The sequence below is a fragment of the Hermetia illucens genome, chromosome 3 (assembly GCF_905115235.1).
Source record: "Hermetia illucens chromosome 3, iHerIll2.2.curated.20191125, whole genome shotgun sequence".
In the NCBI taxonomy this organism is placed as follows: domain Eukaryota; kingdom Metazoa; phylum Arthropoda; class Insecta; order Diptera; family Stratiomyidae; genus Hermetia; species Hermetia illucens.
In genome coordinates this window covers 2,177,694-2,197,574 of record NC_051851.1, presented here as the reverse complement: position 1 = coordinate 2,197,574, position 19,881 = coordinate 2,177,694, and the positions used below count along the sequence as shown (strand labels likewise).

General features: G+C 38.7%; 2 protein-coding genes across 2 annotated transcripts; both read left to right on the top strand.

The window, feature by feature from the left end:
• Positions 1 to 1,565: 1,565 nt before the first annotated feature.
• LOC119652268 (alkyldihydroxyacetonephosphate synthase) lies at positions 1,566 to 9,854 on the top strand. The gene is made up of 5 exons (XM_038056253.1): positions 1,566 to 2,146; positions 7,741 to 7,827; positions 7,898 to 9,083; positions 9,152 to 9,256; positions 9,320 to 9,854. Exons 1-5 carry the CDS (start codon positions 2,067 to 2,069, stop codon positions 9,677 to 9,679), a joined length of 1,818 nt encoding a protein of 605 aa, XP_037912181.1. The 5' UTR covers positions 1,566 to 2,066; the 3' UTR covers positions 9,680 to 9,854.
• A 4,936-nt stretch (positions 9,855 to 14,790) lies between these two features.
• On the top strand, positions 14,791 to 19,416 carry LOC119652562. Its single transcript, XM_038056770.1, has 6 exons — positions 14,791 to 15,310; positions 15,372 to 15,635; positions 18,338 to 18,464; positions 18,537 to 18,714; positions 18,775 to 18,977; positions 19,036 to 19,416. Exons 1-6 carry the CDS (start codon positions 15,138 to 15,140, stop codon positions 19,336 to 19,338), a joined length of 1,248 nt encoding a protein of 415 aa, XP_037912698.1. The 5' UTR covers positions 14,791 to 15,137; the 3' UTR covers positions 19,339 to 19,416.
• The last annotated feature ends 465 nt before the right edge of the window (positions 19,417 to 19,881 follow it).

Genomic DNA, 19,881 nt, shown 5'->3' with positions numbered 1-19,881 from the left:
AATATTCAAACCTCGAAAGCGGCCAGGAAAATCACATCGGCGTAACACCTCCTTCTCCCATGGCACCTGTTACCACCTGCCTTTTCACCCACATGACCATTAAGGTCGCCGGCAACGATTATATAGTCATTAGTAATCACCTTGCATGTCTTTGCATCGAGGATTTGCCAGAAAGCAGCCTTCTCGACATCAAGTCAACCTGCCTGGGGTACGTAAGGTAGGGCGAAGAAGTGAATAGTGCGATCAGTTGATATAATGGTGAGCTTCATTAGCCGATCATCAAATCGTTCGACTTCTTTAAAGACGTCACGGAAATCCTCTGAGATGACAATACCAACACCGTATTGAGTGTGTGGACTACCAAAAATAGAGAAGTTTATATCCATTTTTACCGCGTTCGCGTTCAATATCGCAGCTTTTCGCACCAGACCATCGGGTTTCTTTCTAAACGCAGATATGAATGCGCCTTTTCTTAAGGGCTCTTGCGAGTTCCTGGGCTTTTCAGTAAGGGTGCCAATATTCACCGTGCAGACACATATTTGTTTTGTTTCTGTTTGAACTAATTTACTTACGTCCTGACGCCGTCCATGCGTCAAGAACCCTTGCCCAGTTCTCGATAGGACCGGGACCCGTCCTGCCGCGTCGACTTAGGTGAACGCCCTAGCATTTCTCCAAGTGAAATAATAAAAAAGTTGTTTTTTTCTTTTTCGCTGGTGTAGATATATTTACTTTTGCAAATACTAATATTTCGGGAACCACTTGTTCCCTTCATCAGTGCTAACAACAAGTCTTGTTAGCACTAACCTGATCTATAACCAAATCCGACCATGTTGTTTTTAACGACATTGGATGCATTTTTTTGGTCAGCCTGTCGTGGGACCTGTCACCATTAGAGATCAGGTGAGATAGCACAAAGTACGTTGCCCCAAACCCTCCTCCTTTACCTGGGATCGGGACCAGTGTACTATGTAGATAACATGGTGGAGTTAGAAAGGACTTTACTGGAGGAATTCAGGGACACTTATGAAACTTTGGAAATATTGAAAATAGCCAAGGATAAAGTTTGATCAAGGGGTAGATTCAGCAAACTTACTGAAAAGGTAGGCAAGTATTCTGCGAAAAACGGTGTAGATATGAACAAATAAAATTTCCCAAGATTGAGAAAATTTCAACTACAAACATAAATTTTCAAAGTAGTTTTTATAAGCTTCTACAGTTTATTATATTTATAATAATATGAAATATTCTTTCAGTTGTCTTCAGGAGAGAACTAGCTGCAATCGTTACAAATTCAAAGGCTTCACTCTGGCAATTCTATAACTTTCGCCGTATTCTTTGACTAAATTCGCTTGTAAACGTATCATGACAGCCGATTGGTGTTCTACCAATAATACGGAACGGTGTGAATGTGGAACGTCAGTGCATTATTTTTGTCCATTAAATTTGTTAGCGGTAAAAAGTAAGTGGAAACTGGAAAGGTGCTAATAGATTCCCTCGATTTTATGTTTAATAAAACTAGTTGTCTCCAGTTCCTTCCGTTACTTTGCAGTCGAGCGTCTTCAATTTGCACTAGAAACGAAAAAAATAGGCAGTGGAAAATCCAAAGGTCTCAAAAAATGCAACCAGGTGCCTCATGCCGGCAAATCCCGCTTCGTAGAGCATGGCCCGTACTGTCATGAAGACGCCTGAGACCGGCCCGCAAGCAACCGCGCAGACTCCGATTCCGAGTCGCTGCCGAGCAAAACAAAAATCGATTACCGTCAAACGCCATGTGTTCGCGTTGATTACCTCCTAAAGCCAAAGAAAAGTGACTTCGGCGTTTCTTAGCGATTCCGGCTGGGGAGTGAGTAATGTTACCTATCTAACGATCACCGTACACTCAGTCGCATCAAGATAGCTTGAACAATTGCGTGGAGTTGGAATTTTAAGTGGGAAACAAGTCGATTGACTCGCACTCGATTGCATCACATTGTCATAGCGCCACCGCCCGTGCGTGGATTAAAACCGCCGCTTGCTTGCCATAAACATATTTGAAGTGCAGAAGAGTCTTTTTAGCTGACCCAGAAATGGCAACGAATCTGAGTTCAGGGAGCGTCGTCGATGGAAGCCTGTCCAAAGAGGTGAAGAGCGTGATTCCCCGGAATAGGTAAGTCGAGAAAAAAACAGCTGGAAGTTTCCCACGTTTGGATGTCGTCCTCCGTGGATTATATCGATATATTCACCTTTTTGTCCAGTAAAAACTGGATAAAATCCGCTTTCGTTTTCATTGGCAGCCGTTCTGTTGGCCGCGACCCTATAAGCGTGATGATTTTGAGAAGTTGATAAAGTACAGATCCGTCCGGATCGGAAGCATTATATGTTAGTTATTCATCCCTGGATGATTAATGAGTAGAACCTGTGGCGATACGTTATCGTTCGTTGTCTCATATTTCATCTTATCAGTACAGTGATAGGTCATGCAAACTGGACTGGATATCGTATTAATGTGTGGTATTTAGTAAGAGCTAATAGTTGTAAACCTGTAGTAAATGCGTCATCTTCCATGTGAGATTATCCCAAAAATGGGAAATTACGGAAATTTATTTGCGATTAGCTCACGGTCCGCCATAATGAGGGCTCGGATACCCGAAGACCAAAGCAAGAGTGGACTAGCAGACAGCACTTAGCTATCGCTAATTGCGCTAGACGAGCACTTGCCTAATAACCGACAGTAAAATTATAATTCTATGAAGCAAGCTCCCAAAATTACCTTGCCAATTTCATTGGCAGGTGCTACTTGCAAAAAAGGAGATTTTTTTTTGATTTCTTTCTATTTCTTTGAAACTGGGAGTACTAGCCAAGTTTAAAGAATCAACCTCTGAATTACAATTACGATTTGTGAGGTAATGCAAATGTGATTTATCTCCGCAATTTGCATGGTGAGCGATAATAATTAAAATTTAGCTAGAGTACATTCCGAAGGGCACTGTGTAAGTCGTGCCAATATTCAGGGACTAGTTACGATTGGCGTCTTTACTACGCATTATTTCGAGTTTTCCTTATAATTTGCATTCATTTAGCTTCGTGATTATTTTATATGCAATTTCTACCAATTTTTCGAAAACAATAGACTATTAGCGTAGCATTAACCAATTGCAAAAGCAATTGAAACGAAATCAAAGATCATCCTAGAAGTTTTCAATAGAATTATTGTGTGTTTAAACATTCAAACGAAGAAAATTATACGCCTTCGTTTTGGATGTAGTAGGCATGGGTCGAAGTCTTCGATAGGCGCGAATTAACACTGCTATCAAGTTTCCAGTAAAGGCCCAAAAGCGGTGTTCACAACGAACCTAGCTATTGTGCTGCACGTAAAATGCTGGTGGACAATCTTCTTCAATTTTCAGGCTGTTAGGGTAACTGGGACTCTGTGTTCTTTTGTCGCTGGCCACGGGCAGTTCGGATGGTCGGACAGGCCATTACTTGTTAACTGCTTGAAAGGTACGGACGAATAATTCAAAGCCAAAATTTAAAATTGACACCTCGATCGCAAACAGTGCAACAATATTAGCAACCCTAGCACCTGGTGACAAGTGGTGATTCTATGACAAATTCGGCGAAGGAAAAAGTAGAGGAGACCGGGGCAAATCGTCTTATTTTGGGTTTGCGATTATAAATAAAATAAGTCGGGAAACCGGAAGCTTGACGTTGGTTTTGTGTTTCCCTATGTGAGGAGCATAACATAGTTCTCCATTGGCTTGTAGCATTGACCCGAGATATTTAAATCGCTCAGTTCTGGGCAGGTTACCGCCATTGCCAGAAGCGAGCGATTTAAATACCTCGAGGGGAAGGTTACTGCCACTGTCAGAACTCAATGCTATCAGCCAATGTAGAACTGCGTAACGAAATTGTTTCATGCATGATCGCAACCTGGATGAAGTTGCATTCCCCAACTGGTGTTCTTTGTGATCGACGTATCAGCGCACGTCCCTAATCTATAATTTACTGCAATATCTTCCGTCTGCCGCTCTGAGTGTTGGCCGACTATAAAAGACAATGAACGGCGTCTTGGGGTAATGGGGACGAGATGTTGCATTGCACTCGTGGCGTGACACGTTTTGATCACGTCTGGAATGAGAATATCTGCGATCGATATGGGTTTGCACCGATCGTGGGAAAATTGCGAGAGAGGCGTTTTCGTTGTTGCGGTCACATAATTCACGCTAACGAGAATTCACTAACCAGTATTGGTCAGAACATCGAAGTCAATGGTAAGCAACCAAAAAGCCGGCCAAAACAATGGTGGCTTGATACACTGGATAGGGATTTAAAGGTCTCGCGATTACATCCTGATCAGGCATCTGGTAGAATAAAATGACGAAACCGATCACGACGAGCCGTTTGTGAACGAAACAAAGGCTGAAGAAAAAGTAAAAGATGTGAGGAGCGACGGGTGCACGACAGTTCCGTGTCACATAGCTAAAAATTCCATTGCCCACTATTTTCCAGAAAGCGATTTAAATGAATCATTTGATGAAAAGCCCTGCATTGATAATAGTCAACATCATACGCTTCACACTCTGAGTTTAATATTATTAGCAAATGCCAACAATTTAACCAACATCAAATATAAAAAAGGGCTAGGGAGAATTAGATTCTTCTTGAATGGAATTTTAATATTTCACTCGAATGTCAATTATTCTCGTTAATTATGACGTCAGCATCTTATTTGTATGGCTTAGGATGCTGTTAATAAGCACGAAATTGATAAGTTTGAATTTCTATAACTTTGACACTAATAGTTGGATTTTCATGGAACTTGTCATGTGTATGCATGAGACTGTCCCCTATGTCGGTGCAAAATTTAGTACACCCAGGATGAACTTAAGGGCAGTTTTTTAGTCAAGTTTTAAAAGTTGACAATATACTATTAGTAAATTTATTTGAGCAGATACCGGAATGGGACATCTCTGGAAGATTAGATTTCACATAAGTGTTTTACACAAAACCTTAACAAGGGCTGCAGATAAGTAGATTCTTCATAAATGCGACTTTAATATTTCACGCGAATGTCAATTATTCCCGTTAATTATGACGTCAGCATCTTATTTGCATGGCTTTGGAAGCAGTAAATTCGCGCGAAATTGCTAAGTTTGAACTGCAATAACTTTGGCGTTAATGGCCAGATTTCCACGAAATTTAGCACGTATATAGGAAATATTGTCTTCTATGCTGGTACAAAATTCGGATAAATTTAAGGGGGGCTTTTCAGTAAATTTCTAAAAAGTAGTAATATACTATTAGTATGTTTATTTGAGCAGATATCGGAATGGGACATATTTTGAGGCCTAGATTTCATCTAAGCGCACCACCCTGATTTTTTTCGGATTTTTAGGTTGGGTAGTTTCTGAAAATGAGTCCTGTCTCACTTTAAGTGCGTACATTTTGACTCCTTACTCACGCACTTTGCAATTCATGTCAAAACTAATGTCAGTTTCGGAAAGTACAAATCGAGACTTTTCATTTGATACCCTACATGCCTATATCCGGTGAAAAAAAATTTGAATCCCTCCTTTGCATGTATGGGGAGCCCCTTTTAAAACCCACCTAAATTTATACCACTCGCTGTATGCGTGGGATTTCATAGTTCCCATCTGTCCACCAAATTTCGTTCGGATCGGTTTACCCGTTTTGCAGAAAAATGCATGTGACAGACAAACAGACATTGAATCGATTTTAATAAGGTTTTGTTTTACACAAAACCTTAAAAAACAGTTACTATTTGTTTCCAATGGTTCAACCCTCTACTTTACACGAAAAATTCGTGTGTTTCTTTTCTATGATATTTATCCAAGATAGAGCATAAAATATCAGGCCGTGCCACATGTTACGAATTACCCCGATACCGAGGTAAATCGTGACAGAGGTCGGGGCAATTCGTGACACTATATTTAATTAATTGTTATTCCTAAATCCTGACAAAACTCTAATAAAGTGGATCTACGCTATGCTAACGCAGAGATCGCTATATGCTGTGAAGTGGGTGCTGATCACTACCTAACTACAGAAGCTATCGCCACTTCTGTATAGTATGCTGATCAACTCACTACTATACGAACTGCAAAATCTGGCAATACACGTTCAAGCTTATGCGGATGACGCACAGAGCATTGGAAGAGTCATTGGGAGAACTGAATCTAGTTTTCGCAATACCTTCCGATTTTCGTATCCCCATATATCTGTTTGGTAGAAGATATGATGTTATCTTGAAACGAAGAGAAAACTGGGACGACCCAGAAGAATGCGTGCCAGTTTATACTGTCTTCTACACCGATGGCTCAAAAACAGAAAATGGTTCTGGAGCCAGAGTCTACCTCTCGAATAAAAACAAGAAATGAGCTTTTCCCTTGGGACAGGTTGAAGTGTATGCGATCCTAAGGGCAGCAAGCTGCATTGAGGGCGTTCAGCAGTCCATTGATCACTTCAAAAATCATTCAGAAATGTAGAAGTCGATCGAACTGTTTGTAGATTCAATACGTTGGAATTACTCTGGGTACTTGATCAATGTGGTGTAAAGGGAAATGAAATCTCAGATGCCTTAGCGAAAGAGGCTTCAACTTCTCCATGCCCGGAACGGAACCAGCAATTGGGGTGTCAGTAGCATTGGCTGATGCTGCTATCAAAAACTGGGAACAAGCTTCCCAAAATGACAGGTGACGGAGCCTTAATGCTGCTAGACACACCAAACTTTTCCTGTCAGAACTAAACAAACATAATGCAAAGTTTCTCCTGTCGAAAAGCAGGTAAGCTTGCAGAAGTATTTTGGGCATCCTGACTGGCCATGATTCACTAGCTGGGCATATGTTCAGAATAGGAATTATCCAAGATAATACGTGTCCATCATGTAATGCATGGAATGGAATCCACGGAACATTTTCTATGTGAGTGCCCCGCCTATGGACGCATTAGAAATCAGATTTTTGGTGCTGATGTGCTCCAACTGCAGCGGGTAGCATCACATCCACTAACGGAAATTCTGCGATACATAAACGAACCCGGGATATTCCAGGTTTCCATATAAAGTGTTCGGACCATAATCACAAAAGTATAGAGTGAAAAAAAAACTCCATTTGTGTTTCAGACCAATTGGATTTGCCATTTCATGCGAACTATTGATACACTTTTTTTTGCAAAATATCACTATTTTTTTACTCTAAGGGTTAATAAAAGTTTTTTTTAAAAAACCCATTGAAGAATAATGACTCTTAAAACGGCCGTCAGATGAGAACACCCTCTTGATTCGATGAATTGCATAAATATCATGCCAGGAATATGGTTGCAGCAGCATTTGTTCGTGCCTAAAGCCGTCAGTATTTTGGTTTCACGTTTGACTCTCGAATTTATGAGCACCATTTTTCCATTGCGTTGTAGGGAAGCGATTGCTTTTGAGGATGTTTGAAAAAAATGGTATTCGGGTTGCTACTGCGACCAAAGCGAACGTATAACTCAAGCTATAGTAATCATTTCAATTGTCTTGCTCTTTTTGCATTAAACTTGAAAACATGTCTGCCGTCGCGTACATGCATTGCTATTGCCAAATTGCTTCCCTGTATATATGCATTTTGCTCCAAAATATTTTTTTGTTGAATTTGTTAAATTTAAACGGATTTACCACCAAATAATATTTAAAAACCGATACTAAATTACTTTTATTTAAATGAACCCAAACTTTATCTGATTCTCTCTTTTCTTGTTCTACAGACAAGATGTCCTGAAGTGGTATGGGTGGGGATATAAAAATGCAAAATTCTCTTTCAAAAACAACTCAATAACATTTGAAGGAGATCAGTGAGTTTCATATAAACCAAATTGAGTTCTTATCTTTATAATTGTATTTTACGTTATTCACGCATTCCAGGTATACTTTAGGAGGTCAAACCTTACCGCATTTCACTAAGTGGGTGGAAGATCAATTTGACTTTAAACTAAGCGATATCGAACGATATCCTAACATTCCTCAAGAATTTCCAGAACCAAAAAGAAACGTCCCTTTCCTCGAATCGCTACAATCAACTGGGATATTATTTTCAGATAAAGGAGAAGATCGTTTGGTTCGTTGCCACGGTCAAACCTTACACGACATCTACACTTTGTGGGAAAATAGTTATGAGAGAATTCCTGACTTGGTGATTTGGCCGAAAAATCATAATAATGTAGTGAATATAGTAAAACTTGCCAATGAACATAACGTTGTCCTCATTCCTTACGGTGGTGGAACATCGGTTTCGGGGTCGATAACATGTCCCCAAAATGAACCTCGCATGATAGCCATTGTGGATACATCTCAAATGAATAAGATGCTTTGGCTAGATAAACAAAATTTGACGGTTTGTTTTGAATCTGGAATCATCGGGCAGGATTTGGAGCGCGAATTGCAAAAACTCGGTCTGACCGTTGGTCACGAACCTGATAGTTATGAGTTCTCAACGCTTGGTGGATGGGTGGCAACGCGAGCTTCGGGAATGAAAAAAAATGTTTATGGAAATATCGAAGATATTGTGGTGAGAGTGAAAATGGTAACTACGAAGGGCGTGCTAGAAAGAGAATGTTCAGCGCCACGAGTCTCCTGCGGACCAGATTTGAACCATGTGATACTAGGTTCAGAAGGAACACTGGGCATTGTTACTGAAGTTGTACTTAAGGTTCGTCCACTACCACCTGTTAAGCGATACGGTTCTTTGATTTTCCCTGATTTCGAAAGCGGTGTGAAATTCATGCGTGAAGTCGCTAGACGCCGCTGCCAACCAGCTAGTGTACGTCTTATGGATAACGAACAGTTTCGTTTTGGACAAAGCTTAAAACCTGTTAGTTCCTGGTTTCATAGTGCAATTGAGAAAGCCAAACAGGCGTATGTAACTAAGATTAAAGGTTATGATTTGAGTATGGCTTGCGCGGCAACTCTATTGTTCGAGGGTGAAGCAGAAGATATTCAAAGGCAGGAGAGTGTGATTTATGAAATCGCCAAAAAGTACAAGGGATTTCCTGCTGGAGGGACAAACGGTGAACGGGGATATATTCTTACATTCGTCATTGCCTATATACGAGTAAGTGTCTTGGATCGTATTCCATGTAAAGCGATATAGTGATAATGTATAAAACTTTTCCTTTGCAGGATTTTGCTCTCAATCATCAAATTGTTGCTGAATCGTTTGAAACATCGGTACCTTGGGATAGATGCGCTCTGCTCTGCCGCAACGTCAAGTACAAAGTAAAAAGCGTAAGTTTGAATTGAATTGCAAACGAATGATGACTGCCTGACCTAAATATTCATTATTCTTAGGAATGCGAAAGACGCCACATAAAAAACTTTTTAATATCTTGTCGAGTGACGCAAACTTACGACGCCGGATGTTGTGTTTACTTTTATTTTGCTTTCAAATATGTTGGCATCAAGGATCCAGTTGGAACTTATGAAGCAATAGAAAATGCAGCCCGTGATGAAATCTTGGCATGTGGGGGATCACTATCGCACCATCACGGTGTTGGGAAAATACGAAGTAAATGGTATCCAAAAACTGTTTCTGAAACAGGAGTAGGACTTTACAAGGCGGCGAAAAATGAATTGGATCCTAAAAACATATTTGCCGCTGGAAATTTAATTCCCAATGAACATGATCATCATACTAAAGCCAAACTATAGTATTAATTTAGAGGTATTATCGTTGTGTTTCTAATTTGTCGTAAGAGTTTTGATTTCGTGTCATTTTATTTTTACTTTTGCTAAAGTACCAAAGATGCTACTACTGAACAATACTAGTAATTATGTTGCCACATTCGATTTTAAATAAACAAAATTGAGACTAGTTTTTTCCATATATTTGTTTATTTCATCTAAGAAAAAAGATAATTGAATCAAAAGATATGCTATTTCCGATCCTCGCGACAAATTAAGCCTTGTTGTGCAGAGCGGATGTGTCGAATTAACACACTAAAAGCCTAAAAGCTAGCAAAGAGAAGGAGTCTGTTTAGAAGGAACGATTTGCTTTTGTTATTATTGAAAACGCCTATCTATTTGATTATCGTCCGTTTCATTCTTACTCACACATTGTTTATTGGCCATGGAGACACTCTGAAATGTTGACCTAATATGCAACGATTACAAATTCCTTTAAAGACTTCGCAAGCAAACACCATATGGGGTTTGAACAAAATTCCAGCTCGAGCCGCCAACCATTACAGATTGCAACTTGAGACACCATCATTCCTTCCTTTTGTGAAATTGTTCGTCAAATTTGGCATTGATAATGCCTGCATCTTAGCGTTGTATCGCTCCTCCATAGTTCGACAGTATGAATGCAAAATACTTATAACTCCAAAAGAGATTTTAAGTGAATTAGAGGCATGTCGTGTGTTTGGACACACAATTTAAAATCAACAAAAGAGTTATGTAATATGTTTGGTTGCTATCCAAGAAGAGTACGAGAAAAAGAGCACTATTGCTAGTTTGAAATAGAAAATGCCAACCTCTAAAGGAAGAAAAAAATGCACGATCAAGTAGACAAAGTACTGAGCAAGTGGTTTCAACAACTAAATGCCAAAAACACAACAATTACCGGTCTGATGTTAAGAGAAACAGTAATTAAATTCGTTCAAATGCTTAACGTTGGTGGTTTTGAGAGCGAATCTGGGTGACATCTAATATTGGAACGTCTGTGAAAATGTTTCCATTCATAACGCAAGTGGTGGAGGAACTGAGGCTTACCGCCGAATACGTAGCAATTGCTTGGTGAATGTTTTTGCTCTGCTTAAGCGTTTGTTCCTATGTGATTTTTTTCAGAAATCGTTTTTTCAGGTAGTATACTGCAGAATTTTGTTCGGAAATCGACAAAAACCGCCTAGTAAAATATAACCCTAAGCCTGCCGAAATCAAAGTAGATTTTTCTTTAGTAGCTGAGGGACCCTAAGTCCGCCATTCACTTGATGGCAGACCTGACGAATTGGGAAGCAACATACTTTTACGGTTGGTTCCACGGACCCCTCATTCTTGTGTAAGCACCGAAGTTGTAAAAATTGTATGACTTGCGGTTTCGTCCAAGGCAGAGGTGACGCAGCGTCTAAGAGTTACCTCTGCCGACCAAACCACGAATCATATACACTGCAGAAATTTCAGACCGAAATTCAAAATATTTATTAAGTTATAGCATATAGAAGAGCGCACACGCATGTTGACGTGCTTGAAAGACGAACATTTTAAACGCGTTTTTTCTCGGAACCAATCTCTTCAGCCGGTGGGAAGCACAACTAAAATTCTGTTCAACCGGTCGAGTTGAAATTTTTACACATTATTTTACATAAACGTAGTTCTGGTCCGAACCACGATTATGCATTTTCGTTAATAATTTCTTATTTTTATTCTAGATTTGTAATAAGAAATAGACGGGTATTTTGAAGATTTTTCTTTACAACTCCGCCATTTCAATATTAAGTAAGGTAAAATTATAATCGTGGTTCGGACGATGGAGACTAGTATACAGAATAAAAAAAAAAGTGTTTAGTTCCAGATTACCACAAATGGAGATATACTTCCCGCCAGCAACCCAATTTTTTTTTATAGAGGCCCAAACAGGATACAAACCATTATCAAATTCATTAATTGAATTTTAAATCATAATTCAAAACCCCAATAATAACATAAAAAGATTGAAAAGATTGCATTTGTTTTTATAGCCAAAAAAAATCTAAAAAGAAAGGTTGAAATGTCGACCGTCTCATAGGAAAATCTCCTTAAACTTGAAATATGAAAGTAGCTGCTTTCGTAATACGGTTGATTCAGTCCTGTATTACGAAGCGACAATGCCCCTGGGATAAAAATGGTTAAACAGAAATTAACGTTGCTTTTTGTATGCGGACCTGGTAGACATATTCTTACAATCGGAAAACTTTAGAGGCATGACGGTTTCAGTAACCTATTATAATCCATAAAAAATCTAGTTCCTACATATGGTGAAGTATTATCTGCACTTTCTGTAAACACAGTCAAAGATCACACAATTTCTGAAATAATTTAATTTTTGTTTATTATTTTTCTTTTGTTTATATGAATAATTTGTACTGCCACTTTTGGAAATAACAATTGAGTTTAATATTTTGTTTTTCATTAATGGTTAAATGATTTTTTAATAAAACCCAGATGTCTCGTTTGGCGGAGAAATCGATTTATTATGTGTGTTATAAGCAAAATGGCTTTTATCCTAGTTAGAGGACCGCGTTAAACGACTGTTGATTGCTTTTGGGCGGACTCCACTGTAAAAGTCAATGCCCCAGTGTGTTTTCGATACAATGCATGTTCCGACTAAATGCGTTCGATGAGTAGACGGTATTTAAAGCATAAAATAAAACGCCATTCTTGCATCCATGGCCTTATAGCTTAGCATTTCCCTTATCCCAACTTATCGTTCTTCTACTTTTTCTGAAATAACACTAAATTACGTTAATATTATATAATGAACTCCTAATTTGCTTCAAACAGAACATAATAGAAACTAGTGATGGGAAATATGACTCCTTTCAGTGAGTCGACTCAAAAAAGTCGACATTATTTTCACTTCGCCTATTGCACTATGAGGGAAATTTCGTATCGAAAACCTGAAAACTGCCTAGGCGAGCCTTGGAGTTTTGCGGGACGAAAAATGTGTCAGGAATGTAGTTGCGTTCTGCGAATCATGTGCGATGGTATTAGTTCACCCGACCGCGTTCGATATAGAAATTTTCGAGCTTAGTCCCAAAACCAATCATAGAAGACGGCGATCCGAATAATATTGATGTTTATAGCTGGTTTCTTAGTTACATATATTTGCACACACAGAAGTGGTATAGAAACCGGATACACAATACATTAACATTTGTGCAGAATACACTGCGATCCTGACTCGATCGACTAAATTGCAATTAGTTGCATTCAAACCGTCAATAAAAAAAGGTTCAATTCCGAAATTCAAGTTGTTTCATTCCCAACTCCCTAACTCCCATTGCTCCTGCTTCTCACAATAGCATGCATATATGTATGTGCATACTATCTCATGTTGTTCACTAAAACGTGATATGCTCATGCGAAAAATTGATGTGACATTGTAATTACGTGACTTGCTAGAATATCACTTATATGTAATATTAGGTGTCGAATTTATGAATATTTATGTTATGCACTTCATCCCATATTGAAATTTGTACACATTTTGTTCATACTACACTTCACCTTATAATTTTTTTTATACAAAACGTATATATAACAAGCTACAGCTAATTTCAACCAGCTGACAAAACACCGATTGATATAAACAACTTTTAATCTAAAGTTTAGTATGCCTAACCTTTTAACAGATGACAGCTTTCAGCCTTTTTGATAAAGATTCAACCAACCTTTGTATAGTTTGGGGAATTATTTCCTCCCATTATTGAAGTAAAACTTTTTAAGATCGTTTTTCCTCAAAATTTGGTAACTTCGTTTGTTTTTATCAAAAATAGCCCTTGAATTTTCAATTGCAACGAAATCAGCTGACTGTTCTGGCGGTGTTATTAAATAAGGGCAATTATAACTGAGCCAAAGCACTGCCACCCCATGGTGGTTTACGCCAATGAAGCTGAAAATATTAAAGTTGGACTCGTCAGCGAATATGACATTGACCCAAAAGCCGGTGTTCTTATTAATATGCTCTTTTACAATCAAAATATGACTTTGCTGTTTCTTTCTACTTATTAAGGGGGTTTTTCATTGATATTCTACTATGAAAGTCATGCCCTCGGAGGACTGGTTTCTACTACGCCCAATGAATCATAATAATCCTAGTTTGCGAATCGTAGAAGTATGTTCTAAATAAGTCGTAAAAATTATTTTCGTCACCCGATTTTCAACATGCAGTTTCGAGAAAATAAACCATAAACATTCAGTTTCTTCAAAAGCGTCATGTAAAGCCAATTATTGCCCCTTAACTTCAATTTCCGCTCTTTTAGCGAAGTCATTCGAGTGTCTTTCGGGCTAGTAAATTTGCACTTCATTACGACGATTGATATGTGACGCCTTATCTGTTTAACACTGTAATTTCCGAATGACTCGAAATATCGGAAAATTACATTGCCCAAATATTCTACACTATATTTGGATACAATTGATAGCAAAAAAAATCGATTTCTCGGACCCAACACACGGGATGATCCCTCTTCAATTTTCTAACATGTGCTGGTTGAAATAAGCTGTGAACCACTAAACAAACCAACCAACCCTTAAGGGTTACAAGATTTTCAGGTGGAAACGAGTTTTTTAGTTTTTTATTTTCAATAGTGACTTACATCACAACATTCGTTGCTTATTTCTAGCTCGAGTTGTTCTATTGCAATGTGTGGCTATTACATTTGTTTGGCCTACCCGACTTTCTATGTAAATTTATTTTTCTGTGTACTTCATATACAATACACACATAAATCTTGCCATTTTTTCTTACTTAAAGGTGGAAACGAAATAAAGCCGCTTTAACAGAATTTCATACTTGAAGAAAAACAGAAAAATCATCCCTTTTCTTCCGCCACCAATACGCTGTTCGGATCCTCAATCACCGGCCGCCGACCCCGGTGTTCCGTCAAAATCTAATAAATATTTACAGACGGAAAATATAGACGAGGCGTCTATATAAACGTAATCGACACAAATTCGGTAATTGACCTCCCTTTGTTTACATTGCTTCTCAAACTGTCTGTGTTTATTTCCCGGCGCCAGCTGTTGACGTGGAATGCGAACGTCGGTCATCACGAAATGTGTAGAAATTGAATCGAGTCAAGTTCATGATGAGAACATTCTTCACTAGAAACTTATCTAACTCACTTTCATAGTTGCGTACTGTACTCTCCCGTCGGCAAGTGAGTTGCCTTTCATCTTTGTGGAGTGAAGCGAGCAACACTTGAGGGTGCACTTCAGGCTTCAAACGCATGTTCTATTGTACGTAAATTAAACACTTGAGTGGTTATTGATTATCACCGGTACTTGGATAAGATTATCAATCGTACTTGGAGTGTTCCCTGCCAAACACTTCAGAAACAATACACCGCAAGTGTGAATAGTAGTGACTTTCTTGCCCTTCCCATCATTCGTTGCCTGATAATCGAAGATGCAGCTGTCGGACATTTCAGACAAATTCACAAACGTAACCTTAGATGAAATTATCCAGAAAGCAGGAGGCACTAAGTGCACGGGATGGTCATTTGGGTCCGGCTTCAAGAAAGGAGATTTCTACCTAAGCGAAGTGTTTCGCTTGAAAGTGGAAGGAGAAGATGCCAATGGGTGAGTTGATCATTTCGATGCTTTGTTGGTATCAATTTTCTAATCTAGAAATTCGTTTCAGCCAACCATTAAATGTTAATCTAGTAGTCAAAGCTTTACCTAAAAAAGCTGCCAGGAGAAAATTATTCCGTTCCGATATTTTCTTCAGAAATGAAATAAATTTTTATAAAAAAGTTCTTCCGGCTTTCGAGAAGTTTCAGAAAGGAACAAAGGCGAAAAATCCATTCAACGAGTACCCTCAGTATTATGCCTCCCACTGCGACGGAGTGAATGATTTTCTTGCTTTGAGAGACATCAGTGAATTAGGCTATGGCGCTGCATCAAGGTAAATATTTAACATATCATCACCTTGTAGTACCAATAAGTCTCTAATGAAGTGAAAATATTACTATGCATCAGAAGTGTGGGTGTGCTATCTACTAAGATAGGTGAACATATCAGAAAAGCAGAATGGCGAAAATCAATGTACATTTACGTAACGTACCTTACATGGAAACTGATAAGTAGGTTCCCTATAACGATTCGAGCGACGAATCTCTGTTCATGAACCAATAGAGAGCTCGACATTTGTGTTTGATTTGTTGTTCTTTGTTCAAGCGCAGTCCAATATATTTTGCTTGGTGAGACTGTGTAATTTATATTCCAGCAATCTCAACCACCGGGCACATATCTCACCGCCCAGTAATTGTGACGTAACTGCATTCCGTTTGATTCTCTTTAATCATCTAGATTTGAACCAATCACTTCAAAAAACCCGTATCGTCAATAAATGTTGATATTATTAGGTTGTCGTCTATTGGTATGACCGAAGTATATATTAGGCATACAGAGGACTTATACACTTCTTTGCGCCCCCATGTTGACATTGTTGGTCTCGAGATGTGAAATTTATATTTAACAATAGTTATCATTCCGATGCTTGTAGTTCTTTTAAATAAAACTGTGTAGCTTTCCCTACTACAATATATTTATTATAATTTCGTCGTGGATTCTAAACTCCGTTGTGCTGGACTCGCTAGTTCCACGCCGACGCAGGCCATCTTCGCCAATACGGATGGACCTCCCCCCACAAACCGAAGTTTGAATCTCACTGCAAAAGAAATCATTAAATTAAAAATCTACAACAGAAAAGTTTTTGAGAATATCTATTCAAATCTTGCCGCTGAAAATGGTTACACGCCCTGTTTCAAAGTCTTCGGAAAGATCTTTCATCAGATCAAACCCGCCCGAACACTCACCAAGTCCATCGAAACCTAAACCACCCAAATTGCATCACAATGTTGCCCATTTATGGATGAACTCACTTCCACCTGCTTGGAACAGATGTAGCGCGCTCGGTGGACTACACAGGCAGTGCTGTTGTTTTTTTTCTATATCTGGGAATGTTCACTCTTCAATATAAGTGAAGGTTCGATCGTCCCTGCTGAGCTAGCCGCCAACAAATTTACAACCCGTGCAGTACAGAACCGAGATTTCCAAAAAATTGTATTTTTACCCGGCAGCCTAAGAGCGGGCAAATGCATGGTATCTCAATCACCCACCCACTAGCTGCAGAAATTCATACCTTAGTTGAGGATTCTTACCTTGAGTAAGTCGAACTAATTTGGACTTAGGCGTACAGCCGGGCTCCTATTAATAAACTAGCACACCAGGCTGCCAAAGAGCTACCCTAGCGGGCACATCCACAAACGTCCTCCCGTCCTCTCATGGCTTCCAGATTCTTCGCCAACATCTTCCGATGAATTCCAAACAAGCCTTGGTTCTCCATGCTAGGACTAAAATCTAAAACCACCAAATTTGTTAGCCACCTTGTCACCAACCACAACTTCAACCAGGTCTTCCTGGTCGAATAGGTGTCTCAATCACGGACCGCTGCGAAACAAATGACCACATCATCTTCCACTGCCTCCACCAATTTCGTCCATGGCACTCCCTCTTCAAAGAATAGAAATATCTGGCTGACCTTTTTAATGGCATGAAACACGATAATATAATTAAACTAGCATCTTTCATTGAAAATTCAAATGTTGATATCTAATACCACACAGCAATCTGGAAACAATGGTAGTCAAAATCCTCGCAGCTGACAATTTCAACTAGGAAAACTACTCCTTACACAGTCTACTACAGCGTACTCCTTACACAGTCTTTTTGTTGTTATTATTTTTTCCCCTACACCTTTCAATGAGACTGTGTTTCAGTTTCATTATCATCCCAAGCAGGGAAACAAACACAGACATCCATGGCGGCTAAATTTTGAACCCAAAGTATCGAGATTGAAAGGCTGGTGCTCTACCCGATCAATCATAGCACCGCTAAAACTATTATCGCTGAAAAATTCTGTAAAACCTGTAAGATCTGCTAAAGAAGAGATACAAGTACAGAATTGTGAGATCTGTAAATTGTGATGATAACTTGAAGATCTATTATGATGGTCAGATGAGGAAGATCAATATTATTATCGGAAGGAAACTTGTCACAGCATAGTACTTTAGGGACTGCGTACAGGGAGGATGTCCTTGCCCGTTGCTATGGCCTCCTGTCATACATACTTTATTATGACTTATGAAAAGGCAAAGGAAATTTAATAATAATAGTGGCGTAACCGTTGGCGGAATAATCCATATTGTACCCTGTAGGAGGCAATGTGGTCAGCTTTGCGCTCGCCCGTGATTATTACCCGGATTTGACTCAAATACAAACGCTCGATTCGAGTTTTCCAGGAACAATATGCTTTTAAAGAAAACTTCTAATTGAACTCCGCCCTGTAGTACCACCAATTATCCAATTATAAGAGAAAGGTGAGATAATTGATACCAAATATGAATGAGGCGGCTTTGAAAGGCATGTCTATATGAAGATTGTAGAACAGTTATTTTAATCCTAAGGATGAAAAATCAGAAAGATATGAAGTGTCAATATTACATAGATAGCTCCGCTCATCTAGTGTTATTAAACCATAATAAACCACTAAAACCTATATTGAAAACCACTATGACAGCAATAATAATAATCAATATTCCCTAGGCAAGAAACAATTGACTATGAGCATTGCGTTGCGATTATGAAATCACTTGGAAGGTTTCATGCTGTTTCGATAGCGTTCAAGGATCAGCAACCGGATGAATTTGCCAAGGTGGCTCAATCCATCGAGGTAAGATATAGGATGGAATATCAACTTTTCAAAATATTTACTCAAATAAATTTCTATCAACTTCTAAAACAGGAGACATATTACAATGATAAATTCCGTGCCTGGTATACACCATTCCTCAAAGACGCTATAAAAGTGGCCGAACATGCAGTTTCAACCGAATTCCCAGGGACTGTATATGAAGAAAAGTCTAAAAAGTTTCTGCATGATGATGTGTTTCAAGTACAAATCAATTTAGTAGAAAGGAAAAGTATAGAATTTTCGATTGTAAAGTAAGGGAGTGAATAAAATCCATTTTAATAATTTTCAGATAAATACTCGGTCATTCAACACGGTGATTGCTGGATGCCGAATTTCCTTTTCCGGTACAACGAAAATAAAGTTCCGGAGCATGTGAAAATTATCGACTTTCAACTAGCACGATACGCTTCACCTGCTGTCGATTTATCGTTCTTCACGTACTCCTGCACGGATAATAAAATGCGCACTCAGTATTATGACTCTATGTTGAAGGCAAGTGAAAATGATTTGTTCTTAATTCACTTAATAAACGTTGCATTTCTCATTGCAGATTTATCATGAAGCAGCTGCAGACCTAATTAAAGATCTTGGTTCAGATCCTGATAAAGTTTTTCCGTATGAAGGATTTCTGAATGAAATGAAAGAGGTTGGCAAATTCGGTTGTGGAATGGGAATTGAATCACTACCACTGTCCATGCAAGAAGAACATGAAGTCCTCGATATAGATGAAATTGCAACTGATCAATCAATTCTAACGGATGTGTGGCAAATTGCCCCATTAGAGGACAAGAACAGTCGCCTGCGTTTAGCGGAAGCATTCAAGCATGCAATCGATATGGGATACATTGAATAATGAAAGAAAATTTAATTTTACTCTAATCAGATACAATTTAAACTTTGCGCAACAAAAACAATTTGACTTCATATCTATTGCGAACATTTTTTCCCATTCAGAATTTTTGTGGATCTTATCAACGTATATTGTCTGAAATATAATTATGAAAAATTCAAGTTCGCAATTTAGATGAAGTTTGCACCAGATGCGTTTATGCATTTTCTATAAAATGCGGCTTTGCAAGAGAGCTTTTAAGGCGAATAATCCTCTAGATAAGCTTCGTCTAAGCAATTGAAAGCCGCTGGCTGAAAAAATAACTCGTGAAATCTTTGAATATTTAGATTCTCTTCTCCAACACAAACAATCTAAAAACTGGAATGGAAGTCTAACAACGAATAGAACAAACATTGCTTTTCCCAATCATCATTGAAATCATTAAAAGGTACAAGTTGAAAGATCCGGGTCCAAGGTTGGGTCCTTCTTGTAGATGCGAAAATAATAGCTAATTAATGTTTAATCAATACCCTTTGGGTACCCTGTGAGGTTAACAAAGCAATCAAG